Source organism: Pagrus major, chromosome 2, assembly GCF_040436345.1.
Source record: "Pagrus major chromosome 2, Pma_NU_1.0".
NCBI lineage: Eukaryota > Metazoa > Chordata > Actinopteri > Spariformes > Sparidae > Pagrus > Pagrus major.
Window position 1 is genome coordinate 12,472,575 of NC_133216.1, and position 27,667 is coordinate 12,500,241.

The 27,667-nt window shown below is 40.5% G+C and overlaps 3 protein-coding genes across 3 annotated transcripts; all 3 read left to right on the forward strand.

Annotated features, from left to right (window-relative positions):
• The first annotated feature begins 1,296 nt into the window (after positions 1-1,296).
• On the forward strand, positions 1,297-9,422 carry LOC141019223 (extracellular calcium-sensing receptor-like). The gene is made up of 8 exons (XM_073494080.1): positions 1,297-1,403; positions 2,158-2,452; positions 2,542-2,831; positions 3,088-3,383; positions 4,857-5,062; positions 5,179-5,400; positions 8,319-8,442; positions 8,518-9,422. Exons 1-8 carry the CDS (start codon positions 1,297-1,299, stop codon positions 9,420-9,422), a joined length of 2,445 nt encoding a protein of 814 aa, XP_073350181.1.
• A 2,430-nt stretch (positions 9,423-11,852) lies between these two features.
• Positions 11,853-18,874, forward strand: LOC141019233 (extracellular calcium-sensing receptor-like). The gene is made up of 8 exons (XM_073494090.1): positions 11,853-12,019; positions 12,372-12,666; positions 12,768-13,057; positions 13,342-13,637; positions 14,183-14,388; positions 14,506-14,727; positions 17,773-17,896; positions 17,970-18,874. The coding sequence occupies exons 1-8, from the start codon at positions 11,913-11,915 to the stop codon at positions 18,872-18,874; spliced, it is 2,445 nt and encodes an 814-aa protein (XP_073350191.1). The 5' UTR covers positions 11,853-11,912.
• Positions 18,875-21,713: 2,839 nt separating this feature from the next.
• Positions 21,714-27,421, forward strand: LOC141012607 (extracellular calcium-sensing receptor-like). Its single transcript, XM_073486128.1, has 8 exons — positions 21,714-21,820; positions 22,313-22,607; positions 22,706-22,995; positions 23,249-23,544; positions 24,180-24,385; positions 24,512-24,733; positions 26,324-26,447; positions 26,523-27,421. The coding sequence occupies exons 1-8, from the start codon at positions 21,714-21,716 to the stop codon at positions 27,419-27,421; spliced, it is 2,439 nt and encodes an 812-aa protein (XP_073342229.1).
• The last annotated feature ends 246 nt before the right edge of the window (positions 27,422-27,667 follow it).

The following is a 27,667-nucleotide window of genomic DNA, read 5'->3' on the forward strand; positions in this document are numbered from 1 at the left end:
AAATATTAAACCCCTCCTGAATGCCCATGAGACATACAAAAGTGGGCCTGGACTGACAGACATTTAAAAGACATGAGCATCTCCCTGACGTCATGTGTTTCCTGGGGTCAGCTGAATGCGGCCTTTACACAACCTCATTCCAGCCCTTTGTTCCCTTTTTTAGTTGTGTATTTACTCAACTCATTGTTTACGTCTGTTGCCAAGCACAAAATCGCTCTTATTTCATTAGAAAGCTTAAACCGAAGCTGTTTAAGCAGAGAAATTGTACAAGAATCAAACTGTTCAAACTAGTTCTAAGATTAAAAGGTGCATTTTTTCCCCTCTGTACTTTCGTTTTTTAAAATGTTTTTTCCAGTGAAGAAAATTAATAAAGAAAGCTGTAAAAAAGTGTTTTAAGTTGTTAAATTTGTTTTAACACATTTAAATACCAAGCTCTGCAAGGCAGACATTGGGAATGTAAAAGTCAGCCCCCTTGGCACTTCACTTTTTTTTAAATCTGTTCCTTCGAAAAAATAAAAAGTAGTGGAATGCTCAACACAGTCTTCAGTTAAATGAACAAAATATATATATTCGTCAGATGTTTTTTTTTTGTATGTTAATTTTTTTTTCTCAAAATTTCATTTTTACTACTTTCACAACAAATGTCAAATGCTAAATAAAGGCTTAATTCATTCAAAAGTAGGTGGTACTGAGTTCACCGTCAACATTTTGATCACATTTTTTTCAAATGATTCATACTGGAACAAAAATTCTGCTGATTTTTTAAAAATGTGTTTAAATAACCTGTTAAAGATGTGAATTTATTAAACTATATGTAAAAGCATATGCAATATGAGTTCAAACAATAAAAAGGTTTAAGAGTAGGACAAAATTAAGATGATATCTGGTGTTTATAATGGTAACTTGACAAGAGGAGAAAAGAGACAGTGACTCTTAACAGAGGAAATTCTACATGTCACCCATAGAAAACAAACTTCAGTTCATCAAAGACCAAGGGGAATCTGCTCTCTGATGTATAGCTGGCTGACGCACAGTAGAAGGAGGGAAGCTTTTCTCTGAAAATCTATATAAACCTTTGCAAACACAAACTCAGTATGCAAATATACAGACACTTGAGTGATGGAGATCTCAGCTCTGTTTATTGATCTGGTTTTGTCTCTGAGTTTGTGTGAGCTGAGCTCAGCTCTGAAACAAAGTGCTGGCCTTACAGAGGAAAGGATTAGTGCTGGAGTCAGCACTGAGGCCTCATCTGTGAAATGTAAACTCCAGGGTACCACTCGTCTACCTGTATTCTCAATGGATGGTGACTATGCTATTGGGGGTGTTTTTGGCATTCGCTACTACACGCACACGCCGGTGCACAACTACACCACCATACCTGAGCCACTTAAGTGCACAGGGAGGTAAGTAAGAGGAACAAGTGGTGGATGAGAGGATTTTACCCTATGTGGAGACAGAAGTGAAGTTTGATTTGTATGATGTTTAAAACCTTTAGTGTAGTATTTACAATTTAGTAAAGTTTTCTTTACAGTTGTTGTAGAAATTCTCCTTTGTAAGGTAGAGAGTTGCTAATTCTCCAAAGAATTTTAGACTCAGTATCATGAATCAGATCTCTTTAATACATGCTGCATGGAGAGAAGACCCAAAGTGTTCTCTCCCGTCTTCCAAATGTTTCTGACTTAAATACAAACAGAGTGGGGGGTTACAACATTTCTTCCCAAAACAATGACCCCCTGATGTTTGATTGATCGTCTCTTGCCCATGACAGTGACCCTTTGATGCTTTATTAGAATGTAAATGTTATCCTACCATCTATCTTCCTGTAACACCTGAGACAGCTGCCTCTCGTCTGACTTCCTGACCCTAACCCCAAAAGGGGATTCTCCCCTCCTCCTCTCACATCCTGATATGGTCTTTACAGTAGATTGCTTACTGAATGGAAAACTATTTAATTTCTCACACAGGACAGAAACATCTAATCCTGTATTTTGAATTTGGCTTGTCAGTCTGATGTACATTAGGTTCACAGATGAAGTGCAGCTATCAGTTATAATTCCCATGAACTGCAGTTCTGCTTAATTGTGTGTTTTCTGGTAAAGCTTTGATTTGTCCTCATCACATGAAGATTTGAACAATGAAATGACTGTCTGTGTGCAGAATTAACTTTCGTGTACTGCGCTTTGCGCTCGCAATGGCCTTCGCCATTGAGGAGATTAACAACAGCACAGAGCTGCTGCCTGGCATCAAACTTGGTTATCAGATCCACGACTCGTGCACCACAGTGTCCGTGACGATGCAAGTTGCATTCCAGTTATCAAATGGGCTGGACCCGGTGTTTTACCCCCGCGACAACTGCTCGCAATCTGGTATGGTGATGGCCATTGTCGGTGAGGCTGAGTCCACGGCATCAATTATCATGTCACGTGTCATTGGGCCGTTTAACATCCCTCAAGTAAATATTATGAGTTTGTTGCAAACTGTCTCTTTAGTGCCGATTTTTTTTCTGTCCCGTTAAATAATTACACTGTGGTTTTTCTTTAGGTGAGCTACTTTGCCACTTGTGCATGCCTGTCTGATAAGCAGCAGTTTCCAAGTTTCTTCAGAACAATCCCCAGTGACCAGTTCCAGACTGACGCGCTGGCCAAGCTGATAAAGCACTTCGGCTGGACTTGGATAGGTGCTGTCCGGTCGGATTCGGACTATGGCAATAAGGGCATGGCGTCTTTCCTGGACGCAGCACAGAGGGAGGGGATCTGTGTTGAATACTCTGAATCTTTACATCGGACCCACACACGTAGCAGAATCCAGAGAGTAGCTGATGTTATCCGCAGGTTTCTGTGCTGTCACTGACCATTTGCACGCAAAACCACAAAAATTATGTTATATTTAAACATGAGACAGGAGACTATTTGATTATCTTAATCAACAGAGACAGAGACTTAATTAACAGAGAATCCATGAGACTGTATTTTTAATACACACACAAAAAAATTATATATATATATATATATATATATATATATATATATATATATATTTATATATACATATATAGTATTTATCATATTTACTCTAATGTCCCTGCAGGTCGACAGCTGTGGTTATTGTGGCATTTACAGCCTCTGCAGAATTAAAGCTCCTGCTGGAAGAGCTGTCGCTCAAACCTTCTCCACCTCGCCAGTGGATCGGCAGTGAGTCCTGGGTAACCAACCGAGACATGCTGAAGTTCAGCATCTGTGCTGGAGCCATCGGATTTGGCATTCAGAAATCTGTCATCCCAGGTCTGAGAGAATTCTTGCTGGATCTGTCTCCCACTAAAGTGGCTGCCTCTCCAGTGCTCACTGAGTTCTGGGAGGATGCATTCAACTGCAGGCTAGAAAAAAGTGAGAAATTTGTGCAAAGTTGACATTCATAGTCTGATCCTTGTGGTTGTGTTTTATTGATTGTCTCTTTGAGGGGGCCTCCTGTGTTTTAAATGTCAGCAACACCAACACAGTGGACATTTTTTATCTTTTATAAATGTGACTAATTGTGTGATTACATCTTTCATGAAAAACTTGAAAGAGAAGCTTATATAAAAGAAAATAGATAAAAGCATGTCTACAAAACAGTTTAACAGTACATTTGAATATAATGTAACATAAGTCTGTTACGAACAAATGGATACACACTGTGGAATCACCAAACATTTAAAAATAGATGATTACCAAACCACAATGGTCCTTTATATCAATTGTATTTTATTTTATCTTGTTCTATTTATCTTTTGGAGAGGGGGGTCTGCTGTCTGTTCAGATAACACCACTATTCTTCTATTTCTGTTTTAAATATGCTAGAGCAGCACACTTGTTAATTCCATCCATAGGCATTATTGTGCACTTTACCCTGAAACAGGAACTTATTTAGATCAACAAAGATCTTGATGCTAAGTTTCCAATTTTTAACTAATGACTTGAGAATTTTTATATTCTTATTTAACTGTTGCTCAGAGATATCTTTTTACTTTTCTGCCCTTTTAATCCACATTGTGTTTTTGTGCAAGATAACATCTATTCTAAAAACTAAAAGCATGAAATACCTTCCAAAATTAGTCCTTTGAAACTTAAAAAAATAAAAATATATGCTTCCTTAACAGGACAAAAACACCTTCTCCTGTGTTTTGAATTTTGGTTGTCACTGATGTAAATTTGGTTCACAGAAGCAGTGCAGCTAACAGTTATAATTCCCATGAGTTCTGGTTAATTGTGTGTTTTCTGTTAAAACTTCGATTTGTCCTCATCTCATACAGTTTTGAACAATGAAATGACTGTCCGTGTGCAGAATTAACTTTCGTGTAGTCCTCCCATCTACCTGACTATACCGGATCAAACTTTTGTGGCATGTGATTCCCAAATTTTGAGTAGTAATGTTTGAGTTTCTGCAAGACATGTTTTGTGATTGAAATACATGAATAGGAAAGGGAAAAAAATAACAACCACATAGGAAAGAATATTGCCATATTATTGCCAAAGCCTGTAAGATCATGTATTTACTTAAACACATTAAAACAGGTAAGGTCAGTATGTAATTAATGAAAATGTTGTTTTTTGCCTTTAATGAAAAATCTTATCATCTGATGGCTGATTTGTGTTATCTGGACTTGGTATACATAAAGGCCAACACAGAATGAATCAGCTTTTGTTTAATACATAATTAGTAACAACACAGATACATGAATTTTAAAGTTGTATGTGACAGTTAATACATAAAAATAAATAAGGAAATAGAAATCATTAAAAAAAAAAAATAGAAAGAATAATTATGTGATATTGTTGTCGAAGCTAAAAGCACGTTTCACTATGTCTGTGTATTTTCAGGTGCAGCCAAAGATGAAATTGTGTGTGATGGAACTGAAGACATACAGACGCTACAGAACCAGTACACTGACACATCTCAGCTCCGAGCCACTAACATGGTATACAAGGCTGTTTATGCAATAGCACATGCCATTCATAATGCAGTGTGCAAGGACACAAATTCTGCTACTCAATGTGACAAATCCACCAGGATTGAATTCAAACAGGTCAGTCAAAGTGATTAAGTGAACAACCTAATGCCATTTTACGACTGCAATGTTACTTATGAAATGAAGGTTAAAGTATTCCCTTCTCTACCTCACTGTCTGACTTTACTCAACAGGTTCTTGCTCAGCTGAAGAAAGTGACATTTTCCAAAAATGGTTATGATGTGTCATTTGATATCAATGGGGATCCTGTGGCTACATATGAGCTGGTTAACTGGCAAAAAAGTGAGAGTGGCAGCATTGAGATGGTGACAGTAGGGCTTTATGATGCATCACTGCCGAAGGGCCAGGAGTTCAGCATCAACAGGAACTTCACCTGGGTAGATGGTGGCACACATGTAAGGAGCCCAATGACAATAGTCTAACATAGTCAAATTTAAAATTTGGTGATCTGAAGGGGTACAACATTTTTGTATTGGCTTTTACCCTTTAAAAGCTGCCACTATTGTGTTCACCCCCATGCATAAACAGTCATTAAGATTTTCTTTTGCAGCTTTGAACCCATCATGGGGTTGCACAATTGTGTGACCTGAGCTCTGCTCCCAGATTTAACCAAATTTTCATTGGCGTCTAGCAGTCATTTACTGAAGAACGGAAGAGAAAATTAAGACTTTAAACTGATCCGAAAGCTGTCCGCTTGTGCCCCACCTGTCAAACTTGCTACACCCTGCTGTCAGATGTCAGCCTCTCTTCCATACTTGTCTCGGTACTGAGCAAGCTGGGCTAGGCGTGGCGTCCCTCCAGAGAATGAGATCACTTCATTTCAATCATTTTCAGTTGTAAATTCTGAGACATTCCAGAACAGGGCCTTATTAGCGGGACTACGTCAGATGGTCTTCAGACTCTGCCTCCTCTACAGAAGACTTAGTCGGGTTCAGGAGCTCCTCAAAGTGCTTTTTCTCCTGCCCAACAATATCCCCAGTCTGGGTCAGCAGTTCTCCACCCCTGCTGAACAAAGCTTGAGCTAAGCTCTGCTGCCCCTTCCTGAGTCGTTGGATGGTTTGCTAGAACTTTCTTGAGGCTGACCAAAGGTCCTTTTCCATATCCTCCCTGAACTCCTCCCACACCTGGCTTTTTCGCTTCAGCAACCGCTCAAACTGCAGCTCTTATGGCTTCCCGGTACCTGCCTGCTGCTTCAGAAGAACCCTGGGCCTGGCAAGCCCGAAAAGCCTCCACGGCCTTCCTCGCTGCTATTGTCCACCAGTGGGTTCTGAAGTTGCTGCCACGACTGGCACCAATGACCTTCTGACCATAGCTCCTGGCAGCCACCTCTACAATTGAGGCTGTGAACATGGTCTACTCGGATTCCACATCCATAACTTCCCTTGGGATGCACACGATTTTCTTCAGCCTCATAATTTGTTTGGGTTTACCAGGTCTGTCTGGCAGCCTCTCCCACCATCTGTGCATCTCTTCATCTGAGTTTCCAAAATGTACGGCCGCAGATCTGATGATACAGCCACAAAGTCAATCATTGACCTTTGGCATATGGTGGCCTGGTGCCAAGTACATTTATGGATAGCTTGATGCTCGAGCATGGTATCAGTTCCGTAACTAGCTAAGAAGTCCAGTAACAAAGCACCACTCAGGTTAGGTCAGGCAGGCTGCTCCTCCCAATCACCCCCCTCCAGGTTTCCCCATCATTGCCTACATGAGCATTGAAGTCCCCCAGAAGAACTATGGAGTCCCCAGATGGTCCCCAGCCAAGGACTCCAAGAAGGCTGGGTATTCCGGTCACTCAACCACATTGTTGGAGTATTCCACACCCCACACCTGTCCGATGCCTCTCACCCTGGGCAACTCCGGTAGAGTCCAGCCCCACTATATCTACTTGGTACCTCTCTACCTTACACACCACCTCCAGCTCCTTTCCCGCCAGAGAGGTGACATTCCAAGTACCATGGGCTAGTCTTCGAAGCCAGGGCTCAGGACGCCAAGGTCCCCTCCATGGCCTGACGCCCTTCACACACTGCACCAGATCCCATTTCTCTCCCCTGCAGGTGGTGCATCCACAGGGGGGCAGCTCCATAAAGCTTCTTTGGGCTGAGCTCTGCAAGACGCTTGTGGGCAGGATCCCCTCCCATGGCTGGCTTTAGGGGGGGGCCCCAGTGTCCCCACACTGGGTGAGATACTCTGTCCCTGTTGGTGCCAATTTATGAGATCTTCCAATGGCTCTTTGTCTGGTCCCTCCCCTGAGACCAATTTACCTTGGGAGACCCTACCAGGAGCTATATACTTATTTGCTGCAAAGCCTGTTGTATTGAAGTCAAGACTCAATGATCCATTTCGCAAGGGTGGGACACTTTTCAATTGTTCTGGGAGTGACATCAGCAACACATCAAGTTTGCGTGTGGCTCTGCATCTCTGGAATGTACACCGCTTTAATGGAGAGCAGGTGTCTATGCACCCACAACAAGACAGTCCTGATTTTTTCCTGTGGCCAGGCTGAGTACACAGCACTTTGACAGTTCATAGCCAGAGACACATCTTTTTACACTGATATGTGTGACCTCACTTTCCTTAGGGGAACAGCAAACAGCAGTCCCACACTTGTTTGGCTCTTGTGCAACAGGTTTGGGATGGTGAATGTGAATCTGTTTACTTCTTGAGAGAATGCACAGTACACACTATGGTTCTCCGTGAATGCATGAAACAATGCTTCACTGGGAGTTAGAAGACAGAAAACTGTCATTCCCCTTCTAGCACCGCAGTGGGATTTACCCCTGGTCCTGCACACTCTGTGGGATTCCCCTTGCGAGCAGATAGCCCAAATCGCTGCCTAGCTGTTACCCTTGAGTCCTTAAGTGCTCCTCTTAGCTCAACGTCGGCCAAGTGAGTGACCTATGTGCACTTTTGGCTGCCTGAAAGCTAAATGACTGGATACTGGCAGGCTGGAGGCTAGCATGCTTCAGGTTAGCTGACTATGAAGCAGAGGATGCTGGAGTGACTGGCTAGTGGAAAGCATGCTCATGGCTGCTATGGTGTAAGTTAGCTGGCTGGAGACTAGCATACTGATATTCAGATCAGTAGTTTAAAGAACATCCTCACCAGGTAGCAAATTCCTCAGCTGAAAAGTGGAAATGTAGTAGACAGTAGAATCTATGACAGAAATAGCTTGAGGGAGGGCCTCCTTCTATGAACAAGAGTAATCGTTACAGGAAATAATCACACTTTTGTTTGTGAAGCAATCCTTTAATGTTAAGATCTGAGTGGTACGCATGAATATGTGTGAGTTTGTTTTTTATCTACGTACCAGGTGCCTGTGTCAGTGTGCAGTGACAGCTGTCCTCCAGGAACTCGTAAAGTGCTGCAGAAAGGAAAACCCATCTGCTGTTACGATTGTGTACCATGTCCTGAGGGAGAGATTAGCAATACTACAGGTATTTTTTCCCCCAGTGCATATCTACAACACCAATTGTATTACTACTAAAAGCCCTTTTTGATTATTTTTTCAGATTCCCCTGATTGTTTCCCTTGCCCCAAGGAGTTCTGGCCCAATGCAGAGAGAGACACTTGTTTCCCCAAGCCTGTAGAGTTTCTTTCCTTTGACGAGGTCCTAGGAATCATCCTGGCTGTGTTCTCAGTTGCTGGTGCCTGTCTTGCCATTACAACAGCAGCTGTGTTCTTTCTTCACAGGACATCCCCAATTGTCAGGGCCAACAACTCTGAGCTGAGCTTCCTGCTGCTCTTCTCCCTGACTCTATGTTTCTTATGTTCATTGACTTTCATTGGAGCACCCTCTCATTGGTCCTGCAGGCTGCGCCACACAGCGTTTGGGATCACCTTCGTCCTCTGCATCTCTTGTGTTCTTGGAAAAACAATAGTCGTGCTAATGGCCTTCAAAGCTACACTCCCAGGTAGTAATGTGATGAAATGGTTTGGCCCTCTACAGCAAAGGATGACTGTATTGTCTTTCACATTCATTCAAGTTTTAATATGTACTATTTGGTTGTGTCTTAGTCCCCCTTTTCCAATGAAAAACTTAACTATATATAAGGAGAGAATCATCCTGGAGTGTGCATTAGGATCAGCTATTGGATTCTGGGCTGTTCTTGGGTACATCGGCCTACTGGCTGTCTTTTGTTTAGTGTTAGCTGTACTAGCTCGGAAACTACCTGATAATTTTAATGAAGCCAAGCTGATCACCTTCAGCATGCTAATATTCTGTGCAGTCTGGATCACCTTTATTCCAGCATACGTCAGCTCTCCTGGGAAATTTACTGTGGCTGTGGAGATATTTGCCATTCTGGCCTCCAGTTTTGGACTAATACTGTGTATATTTGTTCCAAAGTGTTACATCATATTGTTCAAGCCAGAGAAGAACACCAAGAAACATTTAATGAACAAAAATGAATCCTAAGACATCTAAGGAAAGGAAATAGTTCAGATATAACATAACATATGGAGCTTATGCTGTGCACATTCAACAAGTCTCCACCTAGTTGTTTTAAATATTGAAATTTAAACTTTATTTGGCATCATATATTTATTATATCACATTGTAGAGCAAACCCTTAATTATGTCTGTTGCTAAGCACAAAAATACTCGCATTTCATTTTAAAGTTAAAAGTTTTAGACCAGGATTTTAAGAGATGATTATTAGAGTTTATGCTGTGCACATTATGCAGTCTTCACCTAGATGATTTAAAAATTAACAAATTCAACAAGTTGTATTTGTTTGTTGTTTCAATATAATTTTGAATTTCCCTTTTTAATATGTTATTGTCTTATTTTACAAATTATTTTTTACCATGTGCTAAATTATTAGTAAGTAATAAAAATGTGGTACTCAGTTCTGTCCCAACTTTGTGATGAAATAATTTCCAATAAACCAAAGTGGAGCAATTTATCATGTGAATGAACTTAAAGTGGGATTAAATCACATAAACATAAAAGTCTAAGTAAGCAAATAAGGTGTAAGGGTGGGACAACATTAGGAAGATACCTGGGGTCTCATTTATAAAACATTGCGTGGGATCCATACTAAAAGTGTATGTGTGCCCAAAAGCCAAAAATTGTGTGCCAAAAACTATTCTGATTTATGTCCAACAATGTGCAATTTCTTTTTACAAATCCCAAATCAACCTCAAAATATACAGACATGGATCCTCCTCATATACCACCCTCTCCACACTCACATTTAACCATAAATGGTCAATGCAAAGTGCCTCATGAATGCAAATGCCTTGAAATGAGCCACTGATCAACGGTTCTTTACAGTGCATCATGTCCACAACGAGAGAAAGACAAATAAAATAGCCTACATATATCTGGCACAGAGAACGAGGCGTTCGTTGGTTAGGCGGAGGTTACAAAGCACATATTGTATACGCTAATTCACATCGTCCTCTAGCAGTGCTAGGACTGTGACAGTCCATGCAGCATTACGCATAAGTGGCACCACAGTATTTATATATATACAGCAATCAGACTGACTTCCACTTGCCAAAATGATCACAAAGATCAGTGTTATCTTCCACCCTAGGATATCATTTGGAAGTAGAAGTCTGATACATGAACACAATTTATTTATTTATTGAAGTTTCGTTACGGTGAACACGGCCTGCATTATTATTAGGATTCACAATGAGGACATGGAGTGTAAAGATTGTGCAAGAGCTGTCACTGACTTTATTTCCATATGTCCTTAATTTCCACAATCCATATGTGCTGGTTGTGAAGATGTACCAGGTGAGCTGACTAGAGAAGGCAGTGTCTGTGTGGCAACCACGGTGCTGTCTCCAGTGCGCTCCGTGCGGCCCACAGCTTTCACCTGACAGCATAGTTGATGGTGTTCACTGCAGCGATTTTACACACAACTACACAACTAGGCTAAATGGAAACTAAAATCATACTTTTTTTTTATATGTGTACAGTATTCATTCCATGATGATATCTGATGTAATCTTGGATTTCTACAACCGATGATGATCATTTTGTTATCAAACAGTCCAGCCCTCTCTCTACTCTCTCCAATGGTGAGACAAGACATATGATTTCAGATTTGAGTTTGCTGATATCTTTTACATTTAAAAGCTGTTTATGGAATAGTTATATTTCACTATATGCGCAATTACAAAATGACACCACTGGTTTGAATGTTTATGATAACGTGGATCTATAAATAACGCTTAATATGAAGTGAAATCAATTGTGAGATGTATTATAATGCACAGAATAATGCCTCACATTTAATTTCAACAATTCACTGCCTCGCCATTTGTGTCCCCAATTCCCCTTCCCTCCAAAATGTGCGTTCACTTGGGTCAGAGTTTGTGTGGAGGTGTGCATATTCTCCTGTCAAGTTTGTTTTCATAAATCACAACTGTTGTGTGGGAAGTGGCGTACGCCTCTTTCAGGCCCAATTTTGTGCATATGAAATGTTTATAAATGAGTCCCCTGGTGTTTACAATGATGACTTCATAAGTTGAGGAAAAAAGAGGCATAGACAATTAACTGAGATTAATTTGTGCATGCAGCCTGTAGGAAAACCTAAGACATGAATTAATTGATTACAACTAGTTAAGGGTATAATCTCTCTGATGTATAATATTCTGACGTACAGTAGAAGGAGGGCAGCTTTGGTCTGAAAATCAATATAAACCAGTCCAAACATACAATATGCCCACATGCAGACACTTGAGGATGGATATCTCAGCTCTCTTAATTAGTCTGATCCTGTCTCTGCGTTTGTGTGAGCCGAACACAGCTCTTGCTTTGAATGATACAGAAGATGATCTGAAACAAAGGGCTGGGCTTACAGAGGATAGAACTGGTGCTGGGGTCAGCACTGAGGCCTCATCTGTGAAATGTCAACTCCAGGGTACCACTCGTCTACCTGTATTCTCGATGGATGGTGACTACGTTATTGGGGGTGTTTTCTCAATACACACCTACAAACACATAGGGATGCATAACTACACAACCATTCCTGAGCCACAAAGGTGCACTGGGAGGTTAGTAAGAGGTTACACAGAATGATTGATGTAAATGATGTTTACAAACGTTTTGCAAAGCGTTTCTGTTGAAAACTTAAAGAATATCTGTCATAAACAAAGGGGAAACCAGTTTAGACTAGGACAACTCATGAAAATACCTGTGAATATTGGAACAAAATCTATTCCTTTGTTTTGAAATGTGCTGGTCAAGTTACTGTGTGATCTATATTTCGTTCATACATGCTGTTAAGACATCAGTAATTGTACCTTACTGTGAATTGCTGCTCTCCTTTGATGTGTGTTTTCTGTTAAGATAGTGAATTGTCCTTATCATTTCAACTTGACCAGTGACATGATTGTCTGTGTGTAGAATTGACTCCCGTAAACTGCGCTTCTCGCGTGCAATGGTCTTCACCATCGAGGAAATTAACAACAGCACGGAGCTGCTGCAAGGCATCAAACTCGGTTATCAGATCCACGACTCATGCGGATCAGTGCCCCTGTCGATGCAAGTGACATTCCAGCTTTCAAACGGCCTGGACCCGGTGATTTTCACCAGCAACAATTGCTCGCATTCTGGTATGGTGATGGCTATTGTTGGTGAGTCTTCATCCACCCGATCCATCAGTATGTCACGTGTCATCGGGTCATTTAACATTGCTCAAGTAAATATTTTTCATTTCTTTAAAACTATGTGTTCAGTAGGATATAAGCCAGCGCTGACATTTGTTTGTCCCGTTAAAGAGTTACACTTGTTTTTCTTCAGGTGAGCCACTTTGCCACTTGTGCATGCCTGTCTGATAAGCAGCAGTACCCGAGTTTCTTCAGAACAATCCCCAGTGACCAGTTCCAGGCTGGAGCACTGGCCAAACTGGTGAAACACTTTGGCTGGACTTGGATAGGTGCTGTCCGGTCAGATTCAGACTATGGCAATAATGGCATGGCGTCTTTCCTGGACGCAGCACGCAAGGAGGGGATCTGTGTGGAATACTCTGAATCTTTCTATCGGACCCACCCACGTAGCAGAATACAGAGAGTAGCTGACGTTATCCGCAGGTTTCTAAATCACTGATTGTACTTTGTTCCCTTTGTTTACATTCACGATCTGCACACAAATAATATTTAAGATGTAGGATTGTTTGATTATTTCAGTGGCAAATTTGAATATTTTTAATCATGTTTATTGCTTTCATATTTGTTACTAATACTGTTATAAAATGTAATAAGTGAGACCTATACTGTACATTCAACACACATAAAACTACAGTATTTCTCACTTTTTTGTTAATTATCTTGATACCTTATTCAGTAAAATTTAAATCACTATAATGTCTCTCCAGGTCGACAGCTTTGGTTGTTGTAGCATTTGCAACCTCAACAGAGATGAGGATCCTTTTTGAGGAGCTGTCACTTCAGCCTTTTCCTCCTCGCCAGTGGATAGGCAGTGAGTCCTGGGTAACTAACCAAAAAATGCTGAAGTTCAGCTTCTGTGCTGGAGCCATTGGATTTGGCACTGAGCAATCTGTCATCCCAGGTCTGAGAGAATTCTTGCTGGATCTGTCTCCCACTAAAGTAGCTGCCTCTCCAGTGCTCACTGAGTTCTGGGAGGATGCGTTCAACTGCAGGCTGGAAAAAAGTAAGACATTTGTTTTGATTTTTAAACAAAGATGACATTCATAGTTGGGTCCTTGTGGTTGTGTTGCTATGTTGATTGTCTCAGTGGAACTTCCTGTGTGGAAAAGTCAGCCACTGCTTTAAGATCAGATCAAACCCCAGATGTCTAATTAGAGGGGAAATCTATTGATATTGAACAAACACAGGAGGTGGACATAAGGTGCATTTCTGGAAATAATCTGACTCGATGATTTCAGGTCAAGCTTAGGCCCCTGTCTTGGAGAAGATTTTTTATCAACTTGGTTTCAGTCAGTATGTAATTAACCGATAATCATCTTTTATGAATGTGACTGATCATATGATGATTGGTTTGTGTTACTGGAGTTGCTATTCATAACGATAAAAATAAAAAAAGGGCCTGACACAGACTGTATGAAAAAGCATGTTTTATAAATAAATTAGAACAATATCAGTTTTGATGCTAAAAAAACCCCGCAAAAATACAATGATGATGCCCTATTATTGTCAAAGCAAAAAACACCTTTCACTATCTCTGTGTGTTTTTAGATGCAGCCATAGGCGACAGTGTGTGTGATGGAGCTGAAGACATACAGACACTCCAGAGCCCATACACCGACACATCTCAGCTCCGAATCACTAACATGGTGTATAAGGCTGTTTATGCAATTGCTCATGCCATTCATAATGCAGTGTGTCAGGACACAAATTCTACAGCTCAGTGTGACAAATTTACCAGGATAGAGCCCAAACAGGTCAGTAGAAATTAATAAGCGAACACTCCAATGCCCCCTTTTCACTATAATTTAACTATAAAACAAAATAAAATACTTATTTGATTTGACATGTTTTTGTCGTCTTCATCCTCACAGGTTCTTACTCAGCTGAAGAAAGTTAATTTTTCCAGAAATGGTTATGATGTGTCATTTGATGCCAACGGGGATCCCGTTGCCAGATATGAGCTGGTTAACTGGCAAAAAAGTGAGAGTGGCAGCATTGAGATGGTGACAGTAGGGCACTATGATGCATCATTGCCGGGGGGCCAGGAGTTCCACATCAACAGAAACCTCACCTGGTTGGAGGGTGGCACACAGGTAAGGACCTCAATGGCAACTATTACAATTTTGTGTACAAAAGATATGTGTTTTTAGTTCCTTTTACTCTGGTCCATATTGCCTGTGAAGATATACATTCCTTATACATCCTGTGTAAGAAATGTGGGACAAAATCCGCAGTTCTCATTCTGTGCATAAATGGCATCTGTCAGAGACAATATTAGACTTCACTGGTCTGAGACAGTCGAATCAAGTGGGCATCTTCCAAAGTTACGTTCATTTTAGTTTGAAATTCCACCTTTATTCCCCCTAAATTGTTCCCTTGCTGGGCTGCAGAAAATAAATAGTAACAAAACTTTAATTACCGCCTTGTGCTTTTATGCCTCTGTGCAGTCAAGCTGCAGTTTACATGCATTTCTCTTAAGACTTATTTATTTAATGTAGTGAAGACTTAGTTTAATAAAAGGTAATATGTAGTTTTTTCAAAAAATGAAAGTGTGAGTAATCACCACAAACTCCTGGAGAAGGGCTGGACTGCAAGAGGCCGGGGGGGGGGGGGGGGGGGGGGGCTCTGACTGCTCTTTGTGCGTACAGCAGCTTGGATTAGCCAGCCTTCTTGGAGTACTTGAATGGTGTCCTGGAAGGGGTCCCATCTGGGGACTCTATAGTCCTTCTGGAGGATTTAAGTGCTCATGTGGGGATGATAGGGAAACCTGTAGGGGAGTGTGGGAGGAGTTCAGGGAGGCTACCGAGGAGGACTTTTGGTCAGCCTAAAGGAAGTTCTGGCAAACCAGTTGCCGTATGGTTTGCCAGGAAGTTCTGGCTGTTTTCAGCAGGTGTGGAAAACTACTGACCTGGGGCCTCATGTATCAATGTTGCGTACGCACAAAAACGTGGCGTACGTCATTTTCCACGCCAACGGTCAGATGTATCAAAAGTGAAATGACCGTGGAAATGTGCGGTGCCCCACGCCAGCTTCATGGCTGGCGTACGCACGTTTCCACAGCTATTGTTCCTTTGGCGACACGTTGAGGTGATGCTGGGAAACTGTTAATTATGTGAAAACAATTTGTCCTCAGAGTAATGTGCACATCAGAGACACATTAATGGACAATTAACACACACGTGTTTGCAATCATATGGATGGATATAAAAGCATGCGCAAAGTAATGAAAAAATGGCATTAACAATGGCAGCCTTGGCCTTGTTAGAAGACATCGCAAATGGTAATGTCAGACGTGAGAGGGTGTTTAGAGAACGGGAAGATCCGTTGGCAAATGACGACAACTGGCTCATGAGTCGTTTTAGGTTGCCGAGGCCGTTGTTACTGGATCTGAATTGGGATCGTAAGAATGTCATCCAGGTACATCAAATTCCCATACAATGCTGTTGAACAGGCCAACATTAAAGCGCAATTTGCAGCAAGAGCCGGTGTCGGTAATGTAATCGGAGCTATTGACTGCACACGTTGCTATAAAAGCGCCATCACAGGATGAATTTGTTTTTGTCAACAGGAAACATTTTCATTCAATTAATGTTCAAATAATATGTGATGCGCAAATGCAGCTCACCAACATCGTGGCAAGGTGGCCTGGTTCAACGCATGACTCGTTCATTCTTACCGATAGCATGGTTGGTAACAGGCTGGAGGCTGGCACGGTGCGCGATGGGTGGCTTCCCGGTGATTAAATAATGTATCCGTTTAATTGCGCCCCGAATGTAAACCAGCACAATGCCCATTTGGACACGTGCATTCAAATATATGCATTTGTTTTTCCCTGGTGAAAATAGAGCGACAGAGCTATCTAACAAGCCCTTTATTGTCTCCTTGTGTTCAGTATTTGTGTCAATAAACGCGTGCGTAAAGTTGGAAATGTCACACTGCAGTAGCCACGGCGCACTTCTGCAGTCATTAATATAAGTGCGATCAGTCTTGTCAATCCTTGTAATGAAGTTGTTTTGTCCTTCTGTTTGTTTCCCACTAACGGTAGCATATATATATATATATATATATATATATATATTTCTTCTTATTATTATTATTATTATTTTTTGTTTTTTTTTCAGTGAGTGTGCGCTCCTCCGACCCCACAGCGTTCACTGCCTCACACACACGCTCCCACACATTTCTTTTTTTTGGTGTTTATCCCTGACGAGAGGCTACCAAATGATACAGATCTTCGTGTCTCGACTTCATTTAACAGCGTTTCGAGCTCAGACTCGGTGAAGTTGCGCTTCTTCCCTTTACTCATGGTGTAAATCTGATGGTGCAGAGAGGGGAATCCCCGGTGCAGGCCCTATTTAAATTAATTTGCATATTTAAATGGGGGCGTGGACAGGGAGGAGTTCAGCACTTCTACATGTGCGCTCAATTCCACGTTAATTGGGATGTACAAAGGAAAAGTGCTTGGATCCAGGCGTACGCACACTTTGATACATCTGATTTTTTTTGTGCGTACGACAGTTTCTGGATTCTAGCGTACGCCATGTTTCAGTAGGAAATCCACGCAAGTCTTAGTACATGAGGCCCCTGGACTGGGGATATCATCGGGCGGTGGAAGGAGCATTTTGTCTTCTGCAGAGGAGGCAGAGTCTGAAGACTTAGGGAAGGTCGTGAGGTAGTCAAGAAGCCCCTACATGACCAGGCACCAAGGGTGGATGAGATTCACCCTGAGATGCTGAAGGCTTTCCACAGCAAGCCTGCAAGGGTAAAGAGCTTGTCCACTGGTCATGGGAGATCCAATCTTCATGTGTTTTGTGGAGTTGGAGAAGGCTTAAGACCATGTCCCACTTAATGTGGTACTGTGGTACTGGGGGGTACTCAGGGAATATGGGGTACTGGGACCTTGCTATCGCCGGAACAAAACGAGAACTGTGGAATTTTTCAACCGGCAATTACATTGAGATGGCTTTTGGGATTCTTGACAGCAAGTAAATCAATAGGAATGGTTACAATAACCAATCACACTTTCAATACGCATATTAGCATATACTGTTTTAAGACTGACTTTAGAAAGTGTAAGCCTATCCTTTAATTCTAAAATCTGTAGAGCACACCTGATTTTGTTTGTATCTATGTGCCAGGTGCCTGTTTCAGTGTGCAGTGACAGCTGTCCTCCAGGAACTCGTAAAGTGCTGCAGAAAGGAAAACCCATCTGCTGTTATGACTGTATACCATGTCCTGAGGAAGAGATTAGCAATGCTACAGGTATCATTTTATGTGTAATGCATTACTACAAATTCAAATATGGCTGCTAAAAGCATTTTATTTATTTTTTCAGATTCCCCTGATTGTTTCCCTTGCCCCAAGGAGTTCTGGCCTAATGAAGAAAGAAACACTTGTTTCCCCAAGCCTGTAGAGTTTCTTTCCTTTGACGAGGTCCTAGGAATCATCCTGGCAGCATTCTCAGTTGGTGGTGCCTGTCTTGCCATTGTAACAGCGGCTGTCTTCTTTCGTCACAGGACATCCCCGATTGTCAGGGCCAATAACTCTGAGCTGAGCTTCCTGTTGCTCTTCTCCCTGACTTTGTGTTTCTTATGTTCATTGACTTTCATTGGATCACCCTCTGATTGGTCCTGCAGGCTGCGCCATACAGCGTTTGGGATCACCTTCGTCCTCTGCATCGCTTGTGTTCTTGGAAAAACTATAGTCGTGCTAATGGCCTTCAGAGCTACACTCCCAGGCAGTAATGTGATGAAATGGTTTGGTCCTCCACAGCAACGGATGACTGTAGTGTCTTTCACATTTATTCAAGTTTTAATATGTGCTATTTGGCTAGGTCTCAGTCCCCCCTTTCCAATGAAAAACCTAACTATATATAAGGAGAGAATCATCCTGGAGTGTGCATTAGGCTCAGCTATTGGGTTCTGGGTTGTTCTCGGGTACATCGGCCTACTGGCTGTCTTTTGCTTTGTGTTAGCTGTCCTAGCACGGAAACTACCTGATAATTTCAATGAAGCCAAGCTGATCACCTTCAGCATGCTGATATTCTGTGCAGTCTGGATCACCTTTATCCCAGCATACGTCAGCTCTCCTGGGAAATTTACTGTGGCTGTGGAGATATTTGCCATTCTGGCCTCCAGTTTTGGTCTGATACTGTGTATATTTGCTCCGAAGTGTTACATCATATTGTTTAAGCCAGAGAAGAACACCAAGAAACATTTAATGAACAAAAATCAATCTTAAACATTTAGAGAGCTTATGCTGTGCACAATCAACACAGTCCTCACCTCTAAAACCAGCAGCAATCCAGGCACTCCAAACAAGAAAAAGGAAATAAATATTAAAAAAGCCCTTATTTTAGTGGGTAAATCATTTAAAGGGCAATCATTAAATATTTCAACATGTTTCGACTACCTATATAGTAGCCAAAGCCTATAACACACATTCACATGATCCAGATAGTGGCCTACCAAAATAATGAAACACTGAAATACACAAATGTGTATATTATATATATATATATATATATATATATATATATATATATATATATATATATATATATATATATATATTTATATATATATATATATATATTTACAGTCATGGTCAAAAGTTTACATAGACTTGGAATTTGCTTATAATCTGCTGAGTCAAAAACATATACAGTAATTCTAATATTTGATTATATGTCCCTTGGCCATTTTCACCTCAATTAGGTGCTTTTGATAGCCATCCACAAGCTTCTGGCAGGCCTCTGGCTGAATTTTTAACCACTCCTTTTGACAGATCAGTGAAGTTCAACTAAATATTTTGGCTTCCTGGTACATACTTTTTTCTTCAGCACAGTACCCTTGTTCTCAATGGGGTTCAAGTCAGGACTTGAGAAGACCATTCAAAAAACTCAATTCTAGCCTGACCATTCCTTTACCACTTTTGGTGTGTGTTTGGGATCATTGTCCTGTTGGAGCACCCAATTGCACTCAAGATCCAATCTTCTGGCTGATGATTTTAGGTTTTCCTGAAGAAATTTTCTTCATTATTCCTTTTACTTCCTTTAGAACACCAGATCCACTGGCAGCAAAACAGCCCCACAGGATAATACTACCACCACCATGCAGTAGGTATGGTCTTCTTGGGTTGAAAGGCCTCACCTTCTCTCCTCCAAACATATTGCTGGTCATTGTGGCCAAACCACTACATTTTTGTTTCATCTGATTGCAGAACTTTCCTCAAGAAGGAAGGCTTTGAATTTGTCCATGTGATCAGCAGCAAACTTCAATTGAGATTTAAGGTGCCTCTCAGCCCATGATGATGCAAAACAGGCTTGACTGTGGACACTGTCATGTGTCTTCCAGCTGCTTTATAATTCATCGCAGACTTGCTTTTTGGTGGTTTTGGTTGACTCTTGACCATCCTGACCAATTTTCCCTCAGCAGCAGGTGATAGTTTGTATTTTCTTCCTGATCGTGGCAGTGACACAACTGTGCCATGCACTTTATACTTACAAACAGTTGTATTTACAGTTGATCTTCGGACCTGTAACTGCTTTGAAATGGCTCCAACTGACTTTCCTGACTTGTTCAAATCAATAATGTACTCTTTCAGATCAATGCTGAACTCTTTAGACTTTCCCATTGTAGTGTTTGTGGCTGAGTCTAGTGGGTGTATCAAACCAGCCCTATTAAAGAGATCGTATTATGCTAATATTCAGGTTCATACTTTTATTTGGGGGTCCTAGTAAAATAGGTGTACATACTTTAATTTTCAAAAAACACATTATTTCTCATATGGTGGATTGCTGCAGCATCCCTTTTCACACTATGTCTTGATAGCTCTGTTTTAGCTCAGAATGAGACATCTCACCTCTGTTCAATCTTTGATGAGAGTTGCACAAGCGCATTACTTAACGGGCAGGATGTAGCCAATCAGAGGCAGAGAATAGAATAGAATAGAATAGAATAGAATAGAATAGAATAGAATAGAATAGATCTTTATTGTCATTGTTTCAAAAATTACGAAACATGGATAGCAGATCTTTGTTTGACAAATAAATATAAAATATAAACAACTATAAAAAATAGATAAAAATAGTATTAAAATGTATACAACAAGAATATGTAAACAGGTGAGTATTTAAATGAGGTGTGTGAGGGGTGGTAGTGGAGGGGTTATTGCACTTAAGTTCAAGGGTGGGGGTTTATTGCACTGGTGTGAAAATCGTTAGAGAGTGAGGGGTGAAGGGGAATGTGCATTTCACTGCCTGTGGGAAGAAACTGTTCTTCAGTCTGTTTGTTCTAGATCTGATAGATCTATATCTCTTCCCAGAGGACAGGGGGGAGAGGTAATGTCCAGGGTGAGTGGGGTCTTTAACAATACAGCTGGCCTTCTTTTGGAGTCGGCCAGTGTAAATGTCTTTGAGAGGGGGTAGTGTCGTCACGATGACATGCTCCGCTGCCCTCACCACCCGCTGCAGGTCCGAGTTGGGCAAGTCAAATCAAATCAAATCAATTTTATTTATATAGCCCAAATCACAATCACATTGCCTCAGTGGGCTTTACAATCTGTACAGTGAACAACATCCTCTGTCCTTAGACTAACTGTGGTCTAACTGTGATATGTAAAAGAACATGAAAGGTATGAGGGTCAGAAGAAATTAGATATCTGCTGTTTACAATAATAACGTTACAAGTGGTGAAAAGTGACAATGGCTTTAAATGGAGATTATATTTTGTATGCAGCAAATAAAATAAACTTGGAAGATTTCATCAAAGACCACTGGGTAAAGATGTTGTCTCTCTGATGTATAGCTGGCTGACGTGCAATAGAAGGAGGGAAGCTTTTGTCTTAATATCTATATAAACCAATCAAAACATGCAGTATGCCTTCATACAGACACTTGAGGATGGAGATTTCAGCTCTCTTTATTGGTCTGGTTGTATCTCTGAGTTTGTGTGAGCTAAACTCAGCTCTGAAACTAAGTAATGGGCTTACAGAGGAAAAGACTGGTGCTGGGGTCAGCACTGAGGCCTCATCTGTGAAATGTAAACTCCAGGGTACCAATCGTCTACCTGTATTCTCAATGGATGGTGACTACGCTATTGGGGGTGTTTTCTCCATACACACCTACAAACGCACAGTGATGCATAACTACATCACCCTGCCTGAGCCACAAAGGTGCACGGGGAGGTTAGTTAGTAAGAGGGTAGTGGTGGATATGAGAATGTTACACAGATTTATTGATGTGAATGATGTGTTTACAAACATGTTGCAAAGCCTTTGTGTCGAAAAACTTAAAGAATATCTGTGTCATAAACAAAGGGGAAACCAGGTAAGACTGAAGATAACTCATGAAAATACCTGCGTGAGGATAGAAAACATTTATTTTGTATGATGTATGATGTAGCTCAGCTGTAGTACTGGAAACTTAAAGCATAGCATTTCTATTTTATCAAAATGATAAAATTGATTAAATTTTAAATTATCAGTGCATGAATTTGGACTAATTTTGAATTCTGTTTTGAATTTTGCTGGTCAGGTGACTGTGGGGTGTATATTTGGTTCACACATGCAGTGCAGTTTGGACTTTTGTCCAGTACTATGAAATGGTGCTCTCCGTTATTTTGTGTCCTCATAATGTCCTAATCAATTTCAACAGTGACATGATTTGTCTGTGTGCAGAATTGACTCTCGTAAACTGCGCTTCTCACGCGCAATGGTCTTCGCCATTGAGGAGATTAACAACAGCACAGAGCTGCTGCCAGGGATCAAACTCGGTTATCAGATCCACGACTCATGCGGATCAGTGCCCCTGTCGGTGCATGTGACATTCCAGCTTTCAAACGGCCCAGACCCGGTGATTTACACTGGCGACAACTGCTCACACTCCAGTATGGTGATGGCTATCGTTGGTGAGTCTTCATCTACCCGATCCATCAGTATGTCGCGTGTCATCGGGTCCTTTAACATTCCTCAAGTAAATATTTTTGATTTCTGGCAAACTGCGTGTAATAAGCTAATAGCCAGTGTTGATTTTTTTGTATGCCCCTTTGAATCATTTGCTGTAATCTTTAGGTGAGCCACTTTGCCACTTGTGCATGCCTGTCTGATAAGCAGCAGTTTCCAAGTTTCTTCAGAACAATCCCCAGTGACCAGTTCCAGGCTGATGCGCTGGCTAAGCTGATAAAACACTTTGGCTGGACTTGGATAGGTGCTGTCCGGTCAGATTCAGACTATGGCAATAATGGCATGGCATCTTTCCTGCACGCAGCACGCAAGGAGGGGATCTGTGTGGAATACTCTGAATCTTTCCATCGGACCCACCCACATAGCAGGATCCAGAGAGTAGCTGACGTTATCCGCAGGTTTCTACATTACTGATTGCTTGTGTACCCTGTGCTGACATTGATCTGATTATTACTGATCTTATTATTTTAGTGGCAAATTGGATTACTCTGATGTTTATTTCTTTCTTATTTATAATCATGAAAACAGAATTTATGAGACCTGTACTGAAAATTCCACAAACTGCAAACTACTGTATCTCTCACATTGTTTTGTGTTTAGTATCTTGATACTTTTATTGGTAAAATATAATGCACTATAATGTTTTTCCAGGTCGACCGCTGTGGTTATTGTGGCATTTGCAGCCTCAACAGAAATGAGGCTTCTGCTGCAGGAGCTGTCGCTTCAGCCTTCTCCACCTCGCCAGTGGATAGGCAGTGAGTCCTGGGTAACTGACCCTAAATTGCTGAGGTTCAGCTTCTGTGCTGGAACTGTTGGATTTGGCATTGAGCAATCTGTCATCCCAGGTCTGAGAGAATTCTTGCTGGATCTCTCTCCCTCTGAAGTGGCTGCCTCTCCAGTGCTTACTGAGTTCTGGGAGGATGCGTTCAACTGCAGGCTGGGAAAAAGTGAGAAAGTTGATCTGATTTTTAAACAAAGATGACATTCATAGTTGGGTCCTTGTGGTTGTGTTGTTATGTTGTCAGTCCAAGTGGAGCTTCCTAAAAGTCAAGATCAAACCCCAGATTATAGACTATTGAGAAGGAAATCTATTGATACTGAACAAAGACATGAGGTGGTAAATAATCTCACTTGATGATTTCAAGTCAACTTTTGGCTTCAGTGGTTTTACAATATCAACACTGTAGTCCTGAACACAAGCACACAGTCTTCAGGCCACCAAGCTAAATGTATATAAGTCTAATTTGGCAATCATACTAACAGTGTCTTCAGATAATGTACATGTATTAAACTTGTTATAACAGGTGAAGTCAGAATGTAATTAATGGAAATGTTGTGGACATTTCTGTCTTTTTTTAGTGTGTCTGATCATCCGGAAATAGATGAATATGTTTCTTCCTAACTGTCTGTAAAATAAGCATGTTTTATAAAGAATAAGAACAATAAATATAATTGAGTTTCAAGACACATCAATTTAAATACAACAAAAATATTTAAAAAAAGAATAATAATATTAGAAAGAATTATAATGTAATGTCAGTGTGAAGGCCAAAAACATGATCCTCTACCGTTTTTTTTTTAGGTGCAGACATAGACAAGAGTGTGTGTGATGGAACTGAAGACATTCAGACACTCAGCAGCCCGTACACTGACACATCTCAGCTCCGAATCACTAACATGGTTTACAAGGCTGTTTATGCAATAGCATATGCCATTCATAATGAAGTGTGTCAGGACACAAATTCTACAACTCAGTGTGACAAATTCACCAGAATAGAGTCCAAACAGGTCAGTCAAAAATGATGAATTGAATACCCTAATTTGTCACTATAATATGATAAAATGTAATATTCATTTCATTTGATATTTTCTATTTTCTGTCCCTCATTGTCTTACTTTACTTCATCCACACAGGTTTTTACTCAGCTGAAGAAAGTGAATTTTTCCAAAAATGGTTATGATGTGTCATTTGATGCCAACGGGGATCCTGTGGCCAGATATGAACTGGTTAACTGGCAAAAAAGTGAGAGTGGCAGCATTGAGATGGTGGCAGTAGGGTACTATGATGCATCACTGCCTGTGGGCCAGGAATTCCGTATCAACAGAAACCTCACCTGGTTGGGGGATGACACACAGGTAAGGACCCTAATGGTAACAATTCAAATTTGGTGTACAAAACAAGAGATGTGTTTTTGGTCCCTGTTCCTCTGGTCCTTACTTCCTGTGAAGATATCCATTGCTGTGTCAGAGATGTGGGTCAAAATCCACAGTTCTCATTCTGTGCATACATAGCATCCTACATTCCATCAGAGATGATTCAAGACTTCATATGCGTAAGACAGACACATCAAGTGGGTATCTTCCAAAGTTACATTAATTTTAGTTCACCCAACCCCTACATGTTTCCAAAAGATTTTTCCCTTGCTGAGCTGCGGAAAACAAATTGTAACAAAACTAGAATTACCAGCTTGCAGTTGTATGCCTCCGTGCTCTAGTCAGGCTGCAGTTGTCATCCATTTCTCTTCAGACTTTTTTTTGTCTTATTTTAATATAGTCAAGAAGTGAAGACATTGACAGATTTTGATAAAAGATAATTACTGTAGTTCTTTGAGAATTCTAAGTTTCAGTTATTTATGATTCCAGTGAATAATTTCCAGTGAGAAACGTGCTGTCTTCATGTAGACTATTTTTACAGAGAAGTACAGGGGACAGCTTTGTCAAAATGACAATGACAGTCACCTGAAGGGTCGCACTTTATTTTAGATTACACTAATAAAATGTAATAAGCCATACTTTCTATCAAATTAGACAAAGACTAGAAATAGTATGCATACAACAGTTATACCCTAAGTAAAATAATAACACATAACGAGCTGAAGTTTATAACAAATTAGTTAAAAAATAGAAATAAGAAATTACAGGTACAGTTCATAGTCTAATCATAAACCATACAACTAAACCATGCACCACATATAATGCCTTATCAGGGCTAAAATATACTATGAAGACCATTAAACTGAATTATCCTCTAATTAGAAACCAAGTGATCTAAATACACCATTACGCACTATTTTACAAGATCATGCAATTAGAAATCAAATTCAATGCCATATCAGGTCCAACATATATTAATTAGACACTATTTAAGCCTTTCTACCAAATAGCACCGTAGACAAAACACACTTTATGCAATGGTCCTACGATGACTTAATTAGACAACACAGACTATAATTTGACAAATGTAGTGCCATATTAATAATTGTCAGACAAAACACAATGCTCAAAGAATCATCCATTTATTTGGGCTTTATTTAACATAGTTTCAATTCATTACAAGGCAATTTGTTGCTAATGACAACCTTGTGAGCACCTTGTAAGAATTTCTTAGGTTAAGGCTAATTAGTGACACATTACAAGAAAACTGTACTCACTGTATATAATCAAAATTTCCCTTTCTGTTCCTAAAATGCCAGAAACGTGTTTTTGCAGAACATTCTGAGCTAACAGTGAAGTTGACCTTTGACCTTTTGATTCGAAATGTCTTCACTTCATCATTTAATCCTATAAGTATAAAAGTATAATCAAGAGGTTTGGGTACAATGACCGATAACAAATTCAAAACACATACTGGCACATGTATATTGTTTTAAGACTTGAAAATGTGGACCTAAAATCTACCTAGCACACCAAAAAACGTTTTAAGTTTATTTATATCTTATATACCAGGTGCCTGTGTCAGTGTGCAGTGACAGCTGTCCTCCAGGAACTCGTAAAGTGCTGCAGAAAGGAAAACCCATCTGCTGTTATGATTGTATACCATGTCCTGAAGGAGAGATTAGCAAAACTACAGGTATTTTTTTTCTAATATATATCTACAACACCAACTGTATTACTACTAAAAGCCATTTTTGATAATTTTTTTCAGATTCCCCTGATTGTTTCCCTTGTCCCAAGGAGTCCTGGCCTAATGCAGAGAGAGATACTTGTCTCCCCAAGCCTGTAGAGTTTCTTTCCTATGACGAGGTCCTAGGAATCACCCTGGCTGCATTCTCAGTTGCTGGTGCCTGTCTTGCCATTACAACAGCAGCTGTGTTCTTTTGTCACAGGACATCACCGATTGTCAGGGCCAACAATTCTGAGCTGAGCTTCCTGCTGCTCTTCTCCCTGACTCTATGTTTCTTATGTTCATTGACTTTCATTGGAGCACCCTCTCATTGGTCCTGCAGGCTGCGCCACACAGCGTTTGGGATCACCTTCGTCCTCTGCATCGCTTGTGTTCTTGGAAAAACTATAGTAGTGCTAATGGCCTTCAGAGCTACACTCCCAGGTAGTAATGTGATGAAATGGTTTGGTCCTCCACAGCAAAGGATGACTGTAGTGTCTTTCACATTTATTCAAGTTTTAATATGTGCTATTTGGCTAGGTCTCAGTCCTCCGTTTCCAATGAAAAACCTAACTATATATAAGGAGAGAATCATCCTGGAGTGTGCATTAGGCTCAGCTATTGGGTTCTGGGTTGTTCTCGGGTACATCGGCCTACTGGCTCTCTTTTGCTTTGTGTTAGCTGTCCTAGCACGGAAACTACCTGATAATTTCAATGAAGCCAAGCTGATCACCTTCAGCATGATAATATTCTGTGCAGTCTGGATCACCTTTATCCCAGCATACGTCAGCTCTCCTGGGAAATTTACTGTGGCTGTGGAGATATTTGCCATTCTGGCCTCTAGTTTTGGACTAATACTGTGTATATTTGCTCCAAAGTGTTACATCATATTGTTTAAGCCAGAGAAAAACACCAAGAAAAATTTAATGAACAAAATTTAATCCTTAGACGTCTGAAGTTTGGGAATTATTTAAATGGAACACACAATAGAGAGCTTCAACTTTGTACATTTAACGCTGCCTTCATGTAGTTCATTTAAATATTTGCATTTACATTAAATATTTCTCTTGACTGAGATATAATTTTGAATGTTCTTGTAATATGTTATTTTCTTTGTTTGCTAAATAAAGTATATATTCATAAACAGTGTGATACTGATTTCTGTGTAGAGTTTTTGAAATTATTTC